At 43.1% G+C, this 19,141-nt stretch overlaps 1 protein-coding gene across 6 annotated transcripts in view; it reads right to left on the bottom strand.

Annotated features, from left to right (window-relative positions):
- The window catches only part of FARP1 (FERM, ARH/RhoGEF and pleckstrin domain protein 1), a 349,582-nt gene that overhangs the window by 107,040 nt on the left and 223,401 nt on the right, over positions 1 to 19,141 (bottom strand). For all 6 annotated transcript variants that reach the window (XM_073348144.1, XM_073348134.1, XM_073348154.1 and 3 more), the window contains exons 4-5: positions 13,652 to 13,694; positions 12,245 to 12,323 (exon numbers count right to left, since the gene is read on the bottom strand). In XM_073348144.1, coding sequence (XP_073204245.1) covers positions 12,245 to 12,323; positions 13,652 to 13,694 — 122 coding nt within the window. The remainder of the gene's footprint in view (positions 1 to 12,244; positions 12,324 to 13,651; positions 13,695 to 19,141) is intronic.

Raw genomic sequence — 19,141 nt, 5'->3', positions numbered from 1 at the left:
AAATTCAGGCATGTGAAATGCACTTTGGGGCCCATACAGCCCGCAATTGCCACAACAATGTGGGAGGCAAGTCCTGTGCCGCTCACAGACCCCTGGGGTCAGGAGCAGGATATGGAGCCCAGCACAGAGAAAGGGTGTGTGGGGGGGTCTTAAAATAGGGAGTTGGACAAAAATACCACCTCCAGATAAACTGGAGGTGTTAAGGTGCTCTATTGAGATTACCCTAATAAGATGGATGGAGCATATTATTGAATGAGTTTATTGCAGTGTTTAGTATCCCCTTTATGGGGTAAAGAAGTCATGTAATGTCAAAAAAATTTAAGTCCTTAGTGGGAGTGGGTTATATTGTAAAGAAAAAGATTATGCAAGAATTAAAGGAGAATAGGCAGGTCCATTCGATCATCTACTTATATAGAACTTGCGTGTTTCTCCCTTAGGCTTGGTGCCAAAGAAAGCTCTGGGTGATTATCACTTAATTCATCACCTGTCATATGCATGGGGTAGCTCAATTAATGATGGAACAGACCCAGTCTTGTGTTCTGTTGGCTATTCCTCTGTTGATGAGGCTGTGCACATGGTTAGGTCTTATGGCCTGGGGCGCTGATGACCAAGTGTGATATCAAGTCTGATTTTCCACCGCTGCAACCTTCTGACTTGAACTTTTTGGATTTCTCTTTCAAAAGACAATTCTATTTTGAGAAAGCTGTGCCCAAGGGATGTGCAATATCCTGTTTGGCATTTGAAAAATTTAGTACAGTGCTACCATGGGCAGTGATGCAGGAAGCAGATTTACAGCAGGAGTACATTACTTTTGTTTGTAGGCAAGGTGAATTCAGATGAGTGTATTAGCCTGATGGACAGGCTCTGCCTAAAAAATTGGGGGTACCCCTAGAGAAGTTAAAAACAGAGGGTCATTCGCTACACTGACCTACCTGGGGATTGAACTAGACACTCTGGTGGGTATATGACTCGCCCCGCAGGATAAGCTTTAGGAGCTACTAGGGGCTTGATTAGGAGAAGCAGAACAGCCAGCCAGGTTACACTACTCCATGAGATACAATCTATTATTGGGCATCTTCACTTTGCCTGGCAGGTGGTTTCTCGGGGCAGGCATACTGTGCCTGGCCTGCAGCGGTCACCACAGGCATAGCCAGACCTCACCATTTTATAAGATTTACTGGAGAGACGAAGGCAGACCTGGGGACGTGGAGATGTTGGAACAGTTTCATTTTAACGGAGTGTCTGTAGAGGGCGGTTCAAGGCTGTTCAAGGCTGATTTACAGATCTACTCGGATGCTTCGGGAGGTACAGGTTTTGGGGTATTTTACCCAGGCAGGTGGTGCGCCCAGCAATGCCCCTCTGCCTGGATACAAAAAGGGGTAGTGCAGAATAAAACATTTCTGGAATTCCCCCCCCCCCCATTTTGGTTGCAATGGTCATTTGGGGAAGGAGTTTGCTAATAAAAAGGATGTGGTTCACCTCAGAGAAAATAATCTGGGAACATGTAAAGGGGTGGACATAATGACTGGAGCTAAGCAGGATTTGGGGCAGATCCTGGAACTTTTCCCAGGAATAAAAATTATTTGGTCAGACTCGTTGCAACATAGAGTGTGGCAGGGAACTGTGAAGCCCCCTTAGGTCAGCAAGGCTAGGAAGTATGTGAATAGGGAGGTAATCAAATTCATATGTTGCATAGGGGGGTTAATAATTTCTCATCCAGACATAGCATATGGGGCACCAGAATTATTCAGGGACGATGGGATTCTATTGTCAGACTTGGGAGCTGACACGTTTTTGGCTGATATTAAAAGGGGCATTAGAAGATTTCTGGGAACCCAGCTAGGTGTGCGGGGGGAGGGCGCCAAGCTAATTGCTGGCAGCTCTTTGTGGCAGATGTCCAGCGTAGATACTCTGTAGATAAGGGATACGGTGATCAGATAAAATTGATTGGGAAAGCATAAAGGACGTATCCTTTAAAGGAGAGGAAACGGGGGGGGGGGGGGTTTGCGACTCCTATGATGAGTATGGCAGGAAGCCAACCCCCCTCTTTTATAGCCCCCTTAATCCTCATTCAAGTGTGGGGTTGGTGAGATCCCAGCAGCGGGTTGGCTGGGGACCAGGATGGGTGCAGGGGGAGGTCTGACAGCAGCTTCCCCTCATGCATATGTAAATGAGTATGGACTTACCCGCACTGAGCGCTTTTATCCACCAGGGACTCCCTGACATTTAGGAATAAAGTTGTGGTCTACTTAAACCACATCCAGTGTCTCCTGTCCTCCTCCCTCCTAGCCGGATAATGAGGAGTGAGGCCTTGATTAAACATCTCTATCTAGTTATGGTATCTGATCACCTCGCAATCTTAAATGTTGTTATCCTCACAACACCTCTGCAAGTTAGGGAAGCATTATTATCCCCATTTACAGAAAGGGAAGTGAGGCACAGAGAGACTTAGTGTCTTGCCCAAGGTCACAAAGGAAGTCCTTGGCAGAGCAGGGAACTGAATCAGGGTCTCTTAAGTCCCAGGACAACACCCTGACTGGACAATCCCTCCTCTCACGGATCTCCTCTGAAGGATGCATATATAACAATTTCATCCATACAAAGGCACAACAGAGCAACTGTGTAATACTGCCACACAATAAGATAAAAAGTCAATACAGTTAGCAGATGTGATCCTGTCAGACCTCCAGGCATGGAAAGCTCACAGATTTCCATTAGAGTTCTGAACATAGAACGCTTGCAGAATCAGGCTCAGATATTGCCGATTTTTTTCTTCATTATGCATCTCTTTGCTTTAGTGGGTATAAACCAGATTCTTATGGACACATTTTCAAAGCAACAAACAGGGATACAGAGTTAGCCACAGGACTAGTATTAACACCAGAGACTCCTGCATCAAAATCCCCACAAAATGTTTAGAAAACCAATACTTTTAAATCTTTTATAATGCAATTATTTGTACTTTCTTTTTAAAAAATTAAAAAACATTTTAATTTACATTCCTTGCTTCTCTGATCACTAGTCAAACAGCAAATATGATCAAGAACATTTCACTTAAAATCTCTATTTCTTGTCTCCATAAGTTTCAAAATAGTTCTCTGAAGATTTCATATCATCACCACCAGCTGTTAAGTGCCACCAACACACTCGATACTGTTCAAGACACTAGTAAAAATCAATGTCTGCCCCGAGGAGCTTTCAATCTACAAGACAATTGCAGATAAACAAGATACACTGGGACACCCAGAGCAATTTGACTTCATAAGAACGGACATACTAGGTCAGACCAAAGGTCTACCTATCCCAGTATCCTGTCTTCTGACAGTGGCCAATGCCAGACACCTCAGAGGGAATGAACAGAACAGGTAATTATCAAGTGATCCACCCTGTCGCCCATTCCCAGTTTCTGGCAAACAGAGGCTAGGGACACCATCCCTGTCCATCCAACGGACCTGTCCTCCATGAACTTATCTAGTTTTGTTTTTTTTTAATTGTGTTATAGTCTTGGCCTTCACTACATCTTCTGGCAAGGAGTTCTACAGGTTGACTGTGTGCTGTGTGAAAAAATACTTCCTTTCGTTTGTTTTAAACCTGTTGCCTATTACTTTCATTTGGTGACCCCTAGTCAACAGTGAATTTGCTATCACATCTGCTTCAGTACACCTAGTAAGCACAAATGTGCTGAGACACATGCTGTGACAGCTTTAACTCATGTTTTTAAGGTGCTATGATAATTCATTTGTTTCTACAAGCACATTGCAGTGAGCATTCTAGTTAAAATTACAAAACATTTTTACAAACCCAGTGAGTTTTTAATTTCAGTTTTCCATAGCTTTCTAAGAGATTTTTCCTTAGAAGACTATGCTTCTTGTCAGCCTGAAAGTCATTTTTTTAAACTTAAAGAAAAAACATGAAGAGAATTTGCTTAATTTAAATTTGAAAAATATAAAAACACATTTTCCGCATTTCAAGCAATTTTTGGACAAATAACTGATTTTTTGGATTGTTTCCAAAAAACTGCAAAAAACTTGGTTTGACTCAAATTGAAACCGATGAATCACTTTGCAAATCAAAAAAAGAAAGAAAAAAAAGTCATTTTAGGTCAAACTAAATGTTTAGTTTCCAGGCCATTTTTAAAATAAAATCAAAGGAAATGAAGGGTAAGATTCACAAAATGGCCAAAGAGAAGAAGGTAGAGATGCCATCCTCTAATAACTTGTAATCCAGCCGTTAAGGCATTCACCTGTATTCAATTTCCCCCTCTGCCTAATGCGGAGAAGAGATTTGAATTTGGATCTCCCACTTTCCAGGAGAGTACCCTAATAACTGGGCCATAGAGTATTCTGAGGCAGGTCTCTCAATCTCTCCTGTTGCAGCTGTTCTACTATGTATAATTAAATACTTGTATAAGGGACTTGAATTCGGGTCTTCCACTTCCCAGGGGAGTGTCCTAGCCACCAGGTTAAAGAGTCACTCTCACACTCTCTGTGTGACCCAATGACTATTCAAGTATTTTATACAATATGGAACAGCTTCAGCAGGAGAGACTGAGAGAACCATGCCCCAGAGTATCTGAGAGCCCAGCAGTCAGGGCACTCATGCAGTGTGGGAGATCCATGTTCAAATTCCTTCACCAGACCAGGCAGATGGGGGAATTGCCCTAACTACTAGAATATAGGTTATACAGTAGAGTGGTGCACTAAATCCAGGTTTCTCACATCACAGTGTGCCCTAACTACTGAGCTAAAGATAATAAAGGAAGGCACCACCACTCATTTTGTGAATTCCATCTAAGTGATGGGAGGGAAAAAATTGTCCAAAACTATTCAAATTTGTGAGTAGTTCGGGGCAGACTAAAACTGCATTTCTGGCAAATTACATAGGTCTCTGAAAAATTTCACCAAGCTCTAAGAGTGAGCACTCCATAGAAGCACAACGGCAAAACTTATTGTACCTTGAAGAAGTGTGCAACTTGACAGCAGCTTTCTTTTCTCTGAAACAGAATCACCAAATTAACTGCATATATTTTGATAATGCAGTGTGTGATTTTAACAATGCCATGTTAATGCTGCATCCACATATTTTGTTTATTTCAAATCGTATGCTTTGCTTGCAAGGTTCTAGGGAGGATGGCACTTACTGTGAACTAGCTCAGACAAAGCCGGTAATAAAATCAGGTGCCATTTTGTGCTTTGTGGTTATAGCCTTGCACATTCTCAGGAGAGTGCAGTTAAAAAACTCACTATTTAATAAACTGATGATCAGAGGACATTACAAAGCAAACAAGGATTAACTAAAATAGACAGGGAGGTAGGCTGAAAGTGATTACACTGGACTTGTGATATATCACAGCTGTGCACAAGACAAACCATGGACCAGTTTTGGGTCGTAACAGCTATAAAACTAGAGATGTTTACATTCTTACTGAAGTGTCTCTTCTCTCCCCTCTTCACACATGCAAACATGTGCATTACACATCTGGGCCAAAGAGCACACTCTGGGATGCTTCTTTCGGAAAGCACGGTCATTTTGTATGATTTTATTTCATTTTTTAAATCTTGCTTATATATGTGAGCATTTTGATAGCATGGGGATGCCAGTTCCCACTAGGACAGTAGTACCACACAAAATCAACACAGAATTACCAGATAACTGGCCTCGGCTTATTATGCCATCTAGTAGCTGTCATCGGATTTTAATATGTAGACATTTCAGAGCAGTTTTACTTCAGATCATGCAGAAGAATTTTATCATGAGAAAAGTCACCGATAATATTGTATTTGTCAGAAGAAAGCAAAGTAATAGCTCCAGGTGAGGGTGTAGAAAATGAGACGTTAACCAGCACTGATACAGAATCTGGTACAATGATCATGCTGGTTTGGTTTGGATTATTGCAGACTACTTAGAATTACACAAATTATATACACAGCACAGAGGAAAACGACAAAATAGATTAATCCCTAGTGCAAACTCTGCAGTATAATCCATAAATCTAGGACTATAATATTGTCTACTTAGCCTGGATTGTAATGGGTCCAGCAAGAAGGTAACCTTTTGGAGCAGTCTACCAGGGGAGAAAGGGAAGAAGACAGACAGAAACACAGCTAGAGAGGATGGCAAATTAGCTTTTCTAACCTAACTGAATATACTGTATATCACATGGTAGCTAATCTTAATTAGAATTGTGTCATTATGGCCCCTAGATTTTAGAACTGTGCAAACATGGCAGACAGTGAAATGATGTATTCTAGCTCTACATCAATTTCCTTTTAAAACCAATACTAGGTCCTCTCCTTTTCTAGCAATGATGAAACCCATTAAAAGATACAGGCATAGTCTGACATTCCAAGTCTTTTCATAGCCATGCAAACTTCACATTAGTGCTTTTTTCCCCCCAGCATGATGTGTTCTCACAGCCATGCAAACTTCACATTAGTGCTTTCCCCCCCCCCCCCCCCAGCATGATGTGTTCTCAGCAATGACACTGTCCCAAACATATGCTTTAACATTCACATAAAAGATTCTTAGCTGCAAATTTAAAATTAACCACAAAAAAAAAAAAAAAAGTAATCAAGATTCAGAACCATGTCTCTAGGTGCAGAAAGAGATAAACTAAAATCTATTTACAGTACACATACTAAGCTACTGAATTTTCAGTTTAATATATTCAGAGCTGGGAAATTCTCTGCTCGTCACACAATATTAGGAGTTTTCAGTTAGTCCTGTCCTCTAATATTTTTTAGCCGGCCTTTCAAATAAACACTTTGGGTTTTTTTCAATTTCAAGGCCAGGAAAAGGGATTAATATTTTTTTTCTGCTCAATGGTTCACTTACCAAAATAAAAGAAGTCAGGAATAAATGCAGAGGAACACCAAGGTGGGGATGGATTTTATAAAGGAGATTACACAGATAGGAGGAAACCTTTTGGAAACCAGGATTTTCATTCCATGGAAATGTCAACATTTCAAAATTAGTTTCTGTTCTGGATCAGAACAGAGAGCTGAAATATCAACATTTTGTAGAACAAAAATATTCTGAAAAATTTAAAAATCAGAAATGTTGAAACAAAAAAAATTAATGTTTTTGACTGAAATGAAAGAAAACGTGTCATTATGGCCTTTGCCATAGAATTAATTTTTTCATCAGAATTCATATGTTCTAGGGCTCTCAAGCAATTAAAAAAACTTAATTGTGATTAATCACGCTGTTAAATAATAATAAAATACCATTTATTAAAATATTTGTTGATGTTTTCTACATTTTCAAATATATTGATTTCAATTACAACACAATACAAAGTGTGCACTGCTCACTTTATATTTGCACTGTAAAAAAATCAAAAGAAATAGTATTTTGCAATTCAGCTAATTCAAGTACTGTAGTACAAGCTCTTTATCATGAAAGTTGAACTTACAAATGTAGAATTATGTACAAAAAAACCTGCACTGAAAAACAAAACAATGTAAAATTTTAGAGCCTGCAAGTCCCTCAGTCCTACTTCTTGTCCAGTCAATCGCTCAGACAAATGTTTACATTTGCCAGAGATAATGCTGTCCGCTTCTTGTTTACAATGTCACCTGACAGTGAGAACAGGCATTCACATGGCACTGTTGTAGCCAGTGTTGCAAGATACTTACGTGCCAGATGCACTACATATTCATATGTCCCTTCATGCTTCAACCACCATTCCAGAGGACCTGCGTCCATGCTGATGACAGGTTCTGCTCGATAACAATCCAAAGCAGTGCGGACCAACGCATGTTCATTTTCATTATCTGAGTCAGATGCCACCAGCAGAAGGTTGATTTTCTTTTCTGATGGTTCGGGTTCTGTAGTTTCCTCACAGTAGTGTTGCTCTTTTAAGACTTCTGAAAGCATGCTCCACACCTCATTCCTCTTAGATTGTGGAAAGCACTTCAGATTCTTAAAACTTGGGTCGAATGCTGTAGCTATCTTTAGAAATCTTACATTGGTACCTTCTTTGCATTTTGTGAAATCTGCAGTGAGTGTTCTTAAAATGAACATAATGTGCTGGGTCAGCATGTGAGACTGCTATAATATTAAATAAATGGCAAAATCGGGTAAAACAGAGCAGGAGACATACAGTTCTCCCCCAAGGAGTTCAGTCACAAGTTTAATTAACGCATTTTTTTTTAACAAGTGTCATCAGCATGGAAGCATGTCCTTGAGAATGGTGGCTGACGCATGAAGGGGTATACGAATGTTAGCATATGTGGCACGTAAATACCTTGCAATGCCAGCTACAAAAGTGCCATGCAAATGCCTGTTCTCACTTTCTAGTGACATTGTAAATAAGAAGAGGGCAGCATTCTCTCCTGTAAATGTAAGCAAACTTGTTTGTCTTAGCGATGGGCTGAACAAGAAGTAGGACTGAGTGAACTTGTAGGCGCTGAAGTTTTACATTGTTTTGGTTTTGAGTGCAGTTATGTAACAAAAAAAATTCTACATTTGTAAGTTGCACTTCCATGACAAAGAGACTGCACTACAGTACTTGTATGAGGTGAACTGAAAAATACTATTTTTTTGTTTATCATTTTTACAGTGCAAATAGTTGTAATAAAAAAAATACACTTTGATTTCAATTACAACACAGAAGACAATATATATGAAAATGTAGAAGAACATCCAAAATATTGAATACATCTCAATTGACATTCTATTGTTTAACACTGAGATTAAAAAATGCGATTAATCACGATTAATTTTTTAAATCATGATTAATTTTTTTGAGTTAATCGCGTGAGTTAACTGTGATTAATCGACAGCCCTAATATGTTCCCATGACAAATTCTGGTTTAGATTAAACTGTATTTTTCAGCCTAAAAACTTTCTCAACAAAAAATGTTGACTGGCTCCCGCATTCTGAACCTCATGTCTGTTCAGAAAGGACAGGCAGGGCAGAAAAGGTGGGGGAGTTGCATTGTATGTAGGAGAGCAGTATGACTGCTCAGAGCTACGGTATGAAACTGCAGAAAAAGCTGAGAGAGTCTCTGGATTAAGTTTAGAAGCATGAGCAACAAGGGTGATGTCGTGGTAGGAGTCTGCTATAGACCACCAGACCGGGGGATGAGGCGGACGAGGCTTTCTTCCGGCAACTAACAGAAGTTACTAGATTGCAGGCCCTGGTTCTCATGGGGGACTTCAATCACCCCGATAACTGCTGTGAGAGCAATACAGAAGTGCACAGACAATCCAGGAAGTTTTTGGAAACTGTAGGGGACAATTTCCTGGTGCAAGTGCTGGAGGAACCAACTAGGGGTAGAGCTCTTCTTGACCTGCTGCTCACAAACATGGGAAGAATTAGTAGGGGAAGTAAAAGTGGATGGGAACCTGGGAGGCAGTGACCATGAGATGGTCGAGTTCAGGATCCTGACACAAGGAAGAAAGGAGAGCAGCAGAATACAGACCCTGGACTTCAGAAAACCAGACTTTGACTCCCTCAGGGAACTGATGGGCAGGATCCCCTGGGAGAATAACTTGAAGGGGAAAGGAGTCCAGGAGAGCTGGCTGTATTTTAAAGAATCCTTATTAAGGTTGCAGGAACAAACCATCCTGATGTGTAGAAAGAATAATAAATATGGCAGGTGACCAGCTTGGCTTAACAGTGAAATCCTTTCTGATCTTAAATACAAAATAGAAGCTTACAAGAAGTGGAAGATTGGACAAATGACCAGGGAGGAGTATAAAAATATTACTCAGGCATGCAGGAGCGAAATCTGGAAGGCCAAATCACACTTGGAGTTGCAGTTAGCAAGGGATGTTAAAAGTAACAAGAAGGGGTTCTTCAGGTATGTTAGCAACAAGAAGGTGGTCAGGGAAAGTGTGGGCCCCTTACTGAATGAGGGAGGTAACTTAGTGACAGAGGATGTGGAAAAAGCTAATGCCCTCAATGCTTTTTTTGCCTCTGTCTTCACGAACAAGGTCAGCTCCCAAACTACTGCACTGGGCAGCACAGTATAGGGAGGAGGTAACCAGCCCTCTGTGGAGAAAGAAGTGGTTTGGACTATATAGAAAAGCTGGACGAGCACAAGTCCATGGGGCCAGATACGCTGCATCCGAGGGTGCTAAAGGAGTTTGCTGATGTGATTGCAGAGCCATTGGCCATTATCTTTGAAAACTCATGGCGATCGGGGGAGGTCCCGGAAGACTGGGAAAAGGCTAATGTAGTGCCCATCTTTAAAAAAGGGAAGGAGGAGGATTCGGGGAATTACAGGCCAGTCAGCCTCTCCTCAGTCCCTGGAAAAATAATGGAGCAGGTCCTCAAGGAATCAATTCTGAAGCACTTAGAGGAGAGGAAAGTGATCAGGAACAGTCAGTAATGGATTCACTAAGGGCAAGTCATGCCTGACTAACCTAATTGCCTTCTATGATGAGATAACTGGCTCTGTGGATGAGGGGAAAACAGTGGACATGTTATTCCTGGGCTTTAGCAAAGCTTTTGATATGGTCTCCCACAGTATTCTTGCCAGCAAGTTAAAGTAGTATGGGCTGGACGAATGGACTATAAGGTGGATAGAAAGCTGGCTACATCATCAAGCTCAACAGGTAGCGAATGACTCCATTTCTAGTTAACAGCCAGTATCAAGCGGAGTGCCCCAAGGGTCAGTCCTGGGGCCGATTTTGTTCAATATCTTCATTAAGGATCTCGACGATGGCGTGGATTACACCCTCAGCAAGCTTCCAGATGACACTAAACTGGGAGGAGTGGTAGATACGCTGGAGGGTAGGGATAGGATAGGACCTAGACAAATTAGAAGATTGGGCCAAAAGAAATCTGATGAGGTTCAACAAGGACAAGTGCAGATTCCTGCACTTAGGACGGAAGAATCCCATGCACCGCTACAGATTAGGGACCGAGCGGCTAGGCAGCAGTTCTGCAGAAAAGGCCTGAGGGGTTACAGTGGACGAGAAGCTGGACATGAGTCAACAGTGTGCCCTTGTTGCCAGGAAGGCTAACGGCATTTTGGGCAGTATAAGTAGAAGCACTGCCAGCAGATCGAGGGACGTGATCATTCCCGTCTATTTGGCATTGGTGAGGTCTCATCTGGAGTACTGTGTCCAGTTTTGGGCCCCACACTACAAGAAGGATGTGGAAAAATTGGAAAGAGTCCAGCGAAGGGCAACACAAATTATTAGGGGGCTGGAGCACATGACTTATGAGGAGAGGCTGAGGGAACTGGGATTATTTAGCTTGCAGAAGAGAAGAATGAGGGGGGGATTTGATAGCTGCTTTCAACTATCTGAAAGGGAGTTCCAAAGAGGATGGATCTAGACTGTTCTCAGTGGTACCAGATGGCAGAAAGAGGAGTAATGGTCTCAAGTTGGGGGAGGTTTAGGTTGGATATTAGAAAAAACTTTTTCACTAGGAGGGTGGTGAAGCACTGGAATGGGTTATCTAGGGAGGAGGTGGAATCTCTTTCCTTAGAGGTTTTTAAGGTCAGGCTTGACAAAGCCCTGGCTGGGATGATTTAGTTGGGGATTGGTCCTGCTTTGAGCCGGGGTTTGGACTAGATGACCTCCTGAGGTCCCTTCCAACCCTGATATTCCATAATACTATGATTCTACACATATACATAGGAATATTCCTCTTTTTCTGATAGAAGGATAACTGAGCTAGCGTGTATTTCTTCACAAACTGAATAAAGTTTAAATCACCACTTTAATGAAAATAAAAAATTAAGCACATATCTAAGTACACAATTTAGCCGTAGTAGATATATGTTTTCTCCCTTGTTTCCTCTTATATCTCATCCTACTCGCTCCGCTCCCTCACAGTTTTCCCACACACACACCCCCAACAGTCATAAAACCGTTTTTGTGAATCTTATGAGTTCAAAAGGATTATGTGATCGTGTGGTCCAGCTGCTGCACTTGGCAGCCTCAGCTTCTTCCAGATAGTCAGGCTATGGTCTCAAGGAGAGGAGTTCTCAAGGGGGCCAGGATCCTTCACTGCTCAGGTCCACTAGGGACTGAAAGTACGGGAGTTTGGCTAGTTCCCCTATCCCACTGCTCCTCCTGGAAACCTCCTGCTGCATTGCATAAGAAATGGTGGGCTCCTGCATCACATCTCCCTGGTGCTTCTTTGCACAGCATGCTCCAATGAATTACATCCCGAGGAAAGGAGAGATAATAGACCCCCTGCCCTCATCTTCTGGTGCTTCCCATTTTCCTCCCCACTGCTATCCATTAAGGAATTAAAAAGCAGAATTACAGAATCACTAACCTTGTCAGTTCTTCTTGCAGCTGAGCATGATCTGGTGGAAAGAATTTCACCACAAATTTTACGACAACATGCTTAGGTCCTAGCAAAGAGATCAAGGAAAATTCATGAAACATTTGTAACAGTCTGCACATTCTCATGCAGAAATAAGTCTCAAATAATAAGCATTAAGTCTGTGTCTCCTGCTAGTATTTTTGATATTCCTCAGATTAGTTAATAACCTTTGTTTAACAGATCATAAAAGGAAGCCTAAACACCTTCCCACTAATGTCTTTTTCTCTACTCCCTTCTCTTTCTTTCCCCCTTTCTTTTCCTCCATCCTGAATATTGCTGACAATTTTGCACCCTTAAGTAAACCACCTTTTCTGTTAATCCCTTTCTTTCTTTCAGCATATATTCCGTCTCCACATCCTCAAGTCCTACCTTGATGCCACTAGAAATAAAGTTGTTACGTCTAGTTCTTGAAACAACTTTCTAAAATCTGTCACTGTCTGGCTCCTTCAGTGGGCTTTGGAATAAACCGCCCATGTGTGTTTCTACACAAAGTTTAGTTTAAAACCAGAAATGACAAAAGTAAAACACTTTAAATACAGAAACACGATGATTATTATTGTGTTCAGTAGAAATTGACTCAGTACGCTCAATATCAAAGGGATATCATCAACAGCTTAAGCAGGCTATATATAAATGTAAATTGGTAACATTTAAATTGCATTCTTTCCTCCTTATTGTAATAAACTCTAACACTGGTCAAAGGTGTATTGTGTGCATGTATAAATATTAGCTATTAAACAAAAGTATTGGTTGGCTACCAAAGATTAATTTTAATTACTAGACTGCTTGATTTTAAAATATCACTATGACTACAACTTAATAGCACACAATATATATTATTGGTGTACATCTGATGGCAAAAAAACCCCAAACAAATTTTAAAGTTAATGTTCTAATTGAGAGAGCACCTTTCATCTAATTCAGGGGTTCACAAACTTCATTGCACTGAGACCCTCTTCAGACAATAAAAATTATTACACAACCCCAGGAGGGGCACCGAAGTCTGAGCCAGCCCCAGCCGGGGGGTGTGTGTGTGTGTCTGTGTGTGTGTGTGTCTGTGTGTGTGTCTGTGTGTGTGTGTGTCTGTGTGTCTGTGTTAAAGTTCCAGCCTCGCCTACCAGGGAGGAGGCCTGTAACTTGAGCCCCGTCACCCATGGACGAAGCCCAAGCCCTTGGGCGGTGGGGCTCAGGTTTCGGCTTCAGTCCCAGGCCCCAACAAGTCTAAACCAACCCATGTGATCCTATTAAAACAGGGTCCCGACCCACTTTGGGGTCCCGACTGACAGTTTGAGAACCGCTAATCTAATTCAAGTATTTTTGGACTGATTCAGTAAATGACATAAAGAAAGCACTTACTTCTAATCTGTTTCATAATAGGTTTCAAAAGGTCCAGCCATACCTAAAAAACAAAAGAAAGCATTACAAAATCTGAATGAACTACTGCTAGCATAGTAGTAGTCTCCGTTATACCAAGTTATTCATATATGAATTATTTTTCCAGACTGCTTATGGTCATACACTCCCAAAGTTATCCACAAAGGCTTTTCTTCCTCCATATAATTAATTCTTTGTCAAAAGGAATTTGATGCCTAATGTGCTGTCACCGTGCCTCGTCGTTAGAAACAATATACATTCAGAAATAGAGGAAAACAGTATCTTCCACAGATTAAGGAGTATATTTCTCCCTCATTTATCCCAGATTTAACAAAATTAAAGTGAAACTGTGTCACAGTCTCAGGGGCAGTCAATAAAGGGAAGTTCCTTACCTTACTGTAACTGGAGTTCTTTGAGATGGGTGGTCCCGATATGTATTCCCTTGGGGGTACGCATGTGCTTCCTGCGCCAGACACTGGAGAATTCTTGCAAGCAGAGTCTGTTGGCCCATGTCTGTGCCCCAGCTCTCCTCATGTGCATAAGGGGTGGGGCGGACTGACCGCCTCGCCAGTTCCTTCTTTACTGAAAATCAGATCCCGAGCTGAACCAGAGGGGAAGAGGATGGGTAGTGGAATACAGATAGAGACCACACACCTCAAAGAACTCCAGTTACAATATGGTAAGAAACTTCTTTTTCTTCTTTAAGTCCTGGTCCTGGAGAGTATTCTGCTGGTGGTGACTGACAACCAGTACTCGGAGAGGAGGAGGGTGTGAGGATGCAAAAGGTGTTCTGGACCAAGTAATGTCTCATGAATGTGTAGATGGAACTCCACGTAGATGCCTTGCAAATATAAATCAGAGGCATCTCTTGAAGTGATGCTACTGAGGCTGCCTGTGCCCTTGTAGAGTGAGCCTTTACCCCATGTGGGAGAGGAAGCTATACTAACTGATAGAGTAGGATACAGACAGAGATTCACATGGAGATTCTCTGAGAGGATACAGCTTAACCTCATATGTGTTATGCTATGATAACAAACAGTCTACATGATTCTCTGAAGTAAAATGCTAATGCTCATCTCACCTCGATGGAATGAAGTCTCCCCTCCTCACTAGAGGGATGGGACTTCGGGAAAATTACAGGTAAGTGAATTGACTGGTTTGTGTGAAATTCTGAAACAGTTTCAGAAATGAATTTTGGGGTGTAGTCACAGCAAGTCTTTATCCTGATCAAATATAGTGTACGGTGGGTCAACCATTCACACTCTAAGTTCACCTACCCTACTGGCAATGAGGAAGGCAAACTTAATTGACAGGTGAGACATGGAACACATAGCTAACAGTTCAAAGTGTGGCTCAGAGAATATGGAGAGCACTAAATCAAGATCCCAGTCAGGTGCTGGTTTCTTGACTGACAGAAAGGTTCTGATCAGGCCCTTCAAAAACCTGGCTGTTACCAGGTAGGTAAAGATCAAATAACTCTCCATTGGCAGACAACACGTACTAACTGCTGCCAGATGAAAGTGCACAGAGCTAAGGAAGAGGCCCATCACCTTGAGGGCAAGAAGATATTCCAAAATCGTGAAATATCTGCTGTCTCTGGGGATATATGGCTTTGCTGGGTTGAGACAGAGAACTGCCTCCATTTGGACAGGCAGTATTTTCTAGTGGAGTCCTTCCAGTTACTGTTAACGATGACCTGTATCGCTTCAGAGCGGGAGTGTTCTAGGCTCGCTGACAATCCAAATACCAAGCCACAAGCTGAAGAGCATGGGGTCTGGGACTCCTGACCCTGTCACTTTTGTGGGTCCGGAGATCTACACAGGTCCGAATGCTGATAGGTGGACAGGATGACATTTGGAGGAGGCTTGGAAACCAAAATTATCTGGCTTTGGGCCAGCTGGGAGCAATGAGGATGACTTGTGCCCTGTCTAGTCGAATTTCTGTAGAACTCGAGGTAGTAGCAGGATGGGAGGGAAGGCATAACCAAAGTGATTGGTCCAAGGTAGGAGTATTGCATTGGTCCTAGAGTACTGACCTTGGGCTTTCGCTGGAGCAGTTTATTTTCCACTTCCCAAGTGTGGGTTCCCCACTCAGTGACGGTGTTTACTACAGAATCAGGTAACTCCCACTCAACAGACTCGGCAGGCATTTTGCCACTAGTGAGGCCAGGGAATTCTGGGTGCCTGGGAGGTATATTGCCAATAGGGTGATGTCACACAAACATCAAGGGGCTCTCCACCATGCCAGAGGGGCCCTCACCTCAGAAGGAATTGTTACTATGGTATTCATGCTAATGCTTGCTCGGTATATGCACTGCTTATAGCCAAGCTTACAGGCAACGAAGGTGGAGTCTGGCAAATGGCGTTACATAAATACATGACGCAATACAGTCCAGGAGAGCAAGGCACACTCGAACTGATGTTCAAGGGTTGTGTGTAACCAGGTCTATGAGAGCGCCTATGGCATGAAATCTGTCCCTGGGAAGATAGGCTCTCACCTTGATTGAATCCAATATCACCTCTATAAATTATATGGTCTGTGTTGGAGACAAGGTAGATTTTTACATGTTTACACTGATTTCCAGGGATGCTAAAAGGAGCAGCAAGAAGCTTAATGTTGAGACTTCCAGGCAACACCTGCCAGTCAGAAGCCAGTTGTCCAAGTATGGGAAGACGGTGGTGTCACCTTGTCTGAGCGAAGCTGCTACTTTTCAGAACACTTCTGTGAATGCCCACACTGGTGCATTTTGTACCGATAGTGGTGGGGGCCCACCACAAACCTGAGGAATCGTCTGCAAGAGGGATGAATGTCCACATGAAAGTATCTACTAAGAGCTGTGAACTGTGTGCCTTTTTCTAGGGATGGTATTATTGATGCCAAAGTAATCATGCAGAATTTCAGTTTGCAAACAAGAACGTTGTGTTGACACAGGGCAAGAATGGGTCTCCAGCCTCCTTTCTTCTTGGGAACTAAGAAATACTTTGAGTAGAACCCTTTTCCATGATGTTGAGGGGATACCTGCTGTATTACTCTTCATTAGAGAAAGACTGTATCCTCCTGGCAAGGATCAGTCCGGATAACAAGGGAGACCGTGGGTCTGGCAGGATGAAGATATTGTCAGGAGTGGTATAAGTGACCATTACCTTTGGAGGTTGTGATCTGTCACTCCATGCCACTGAAGCGGTAGTAGGTGGTGGTTCCTTATGGAACTGTGATAGTACTACCAGTGATTTTCTCTGAAGATCTCTGACAGTACAGGTGGTCCCTGATCTTTCAGGTCTCTGTGCTTTGGTTTAGATAGTATCACAGTCGATGTCGAGGTCAATTCAAAAGCTGGCACCGAAAAAGTCTTGCACCTACGTGTCTTCTGATTATGCCCATGTGACTTAGAACGATCTAAGTCTTTGTGGCCCATGCCTGAAGGCTCACCTGACCTGGATGAGGACGAGGAGGGATGCCTTTTCTTAGAAGAGGGTCTAAGAGTGGATCAGCTTTTCTGTTTGCAAAAATGCTCCTTACTCTCATGAGGGAGCCCAGCCAGAGGGTCCTTCCCTCTGCCACTCTTGGCTCTGGAGTTAGGCACAGAGCTAGTGGGCATGCACCTTGCCGACTCTGGCCAATGTACAGGTGGGGTCTCCCTGGCCTGGTCAGACTGGGGTCTCATGTCAGCGGACTGGGTCATAGGCGGTCATTCCTAGTGGTCGGAGTGGCAGTCAGACCTAGTGGTTGAAGTCTGAAAGCCAGAGCCAAGGGTCACGACAGTGTCAGAACCAGGGCTGATGGTCACAACCAAGACAGAGTCTGAATGACAAAACCCAGGGTCAAGAGAGAGCTGAAGTCAGGAGTCAGAGCCAAGCGTTGGAATCAGATTACCAGGAGTCAAGGAAGGTAGAAGCAGGGCTGGTTCTGAGACAGGAGCAAGGCTGGATCAGGACAGGAACAAGGCTGGGTGCAGAGCAGGATCTGGGTTGGAGCTGGGGAGGAGCAAAGCAGGAGCAGGGCTTGGAGACAGACGAGCACAGGGAAGCAGGGAGTCCGTGGTGGCGTGCACTGAGCAGCCAGTGAGCTACTGCTGCTTCTGGGCATAAGATGACTGACTTACTGCTGGCTTCCTCAGCCAATCTGACAGCATGGTCCATCAGGCAGCCTAGCTGGCTCATAATGGTGTCAGGAGTACTGAGCAGGCGCAGCTGCAGGGCCTCACTCCTGACATCTCATTACCTGCTCCAGCGGGTGTTTTTGAAGTTGGAGCTCTCATGCCTGCTGCATTCGGCGGGGGAGGAGCATCTGACACTGCTCTTGACAGAGATGTGCACTTGCCCAAGGCAGTAGAGATAGCCCTGGTGGTCATCACTCAGTGAAAAGGAGTGGGGACAAGAAACTGTTTTTTGAAGCCCAGAATCATGGGCATAAGCCAAATTCTGCACTGGGAGACTGGGAAGGTTCCCTGGGGTGAGGACTCTAAAAGTAGCCAACCCTATCAAAACCCTAACAACAAGGAAGAATAATGTAACTTTGAATATATGGATGAAGAGAAAGGAGAAGCTCCCAGACACTGGAAGATTCCAATGCAGGCATTGCGGTAAGAAAGAACTAGAGGGGCAATCGATCTGCACCACCCCTTATATTCTCAGTGTGGGGCACAAGGAGAGCAGGGGCACCGGCCCATGGATGCTGCCTACAAGCAACTCTCCAGTCTCAGGTGCATGTTGCACATGCATACCCCATAGCGAAATAGGGGCCAACACTCAAAGACAACTCAGTGTACCATGGTAAGGGAAAACTGGTAAGAGAAATGTAAAAGTCTCCTTAGAGTGCCTCTGTAGGGAGCAGGGATAGAAACAGGATGTACCCCTCAGGAGAACACAAGCCAGCACCTATTGCAAGGAACAATGGCAACGCAAATCAAGACTATCACCTAGATTAGTCTAAAGAAACATGGCAATGGGTGCTTCTGACATTAGTTGGAGAGCAGAAGGCTGGGAAACTCAGAGGAGTGATTAGGAGACAATAATCCTGGTACTGGGGACACTGAATGGGGAATTTCTTCCTCAAGGAGACACCTGTGAAAATGTTGAGAGGACTTCCCCATGATAGGGCAACAAACTCTAACACCAACCACTTGGATACGGTTGGATGAGGGGTTCTGTCTGCACAGCAGTGTGAGGCAGACACACTACTCAAAGTCTGAGGGAAAGGATTTTACTTTCTAGCCATGTAGCATTTTCTCTCTTCTCTGCAAGAAGAGCCCACATCATTGGGTTTGCAAAGTACTCAGATGTGGTATGTTATGCCACGTCATTTTATTTATTTTGATCTTATTATTCTCTATCTTAATAAATTATATTTTTACTATTGTATGAGTGTTTCACACAGACCAGCTCTGTGTAAAGTCTTTCAACCTCTAAGGGGAGGTGGTCAACAAAAACAGGGTGTCTAGACCTGAAAACTGCACTCATACGCTCAGTCAAA

The sequence above is a fragment of the Lepidochelys kempii genome, chromosome 1 (genome assembly GCF_965140265.1).
Source record: "Lepidochelys kempii isolate rLepKem1 chromosome 1, rLepKem1.hap2, whole genome shotgun sequence".
Lineage (NCBI taxonomy): Eukaryota > Metazoa > Chordata > Testudines > Cheloniidae > Lepidochelys > Lepidochelys kempii.
This window is presented reverse-complemented; position numbering and strand designations above follow the sequence as displayed.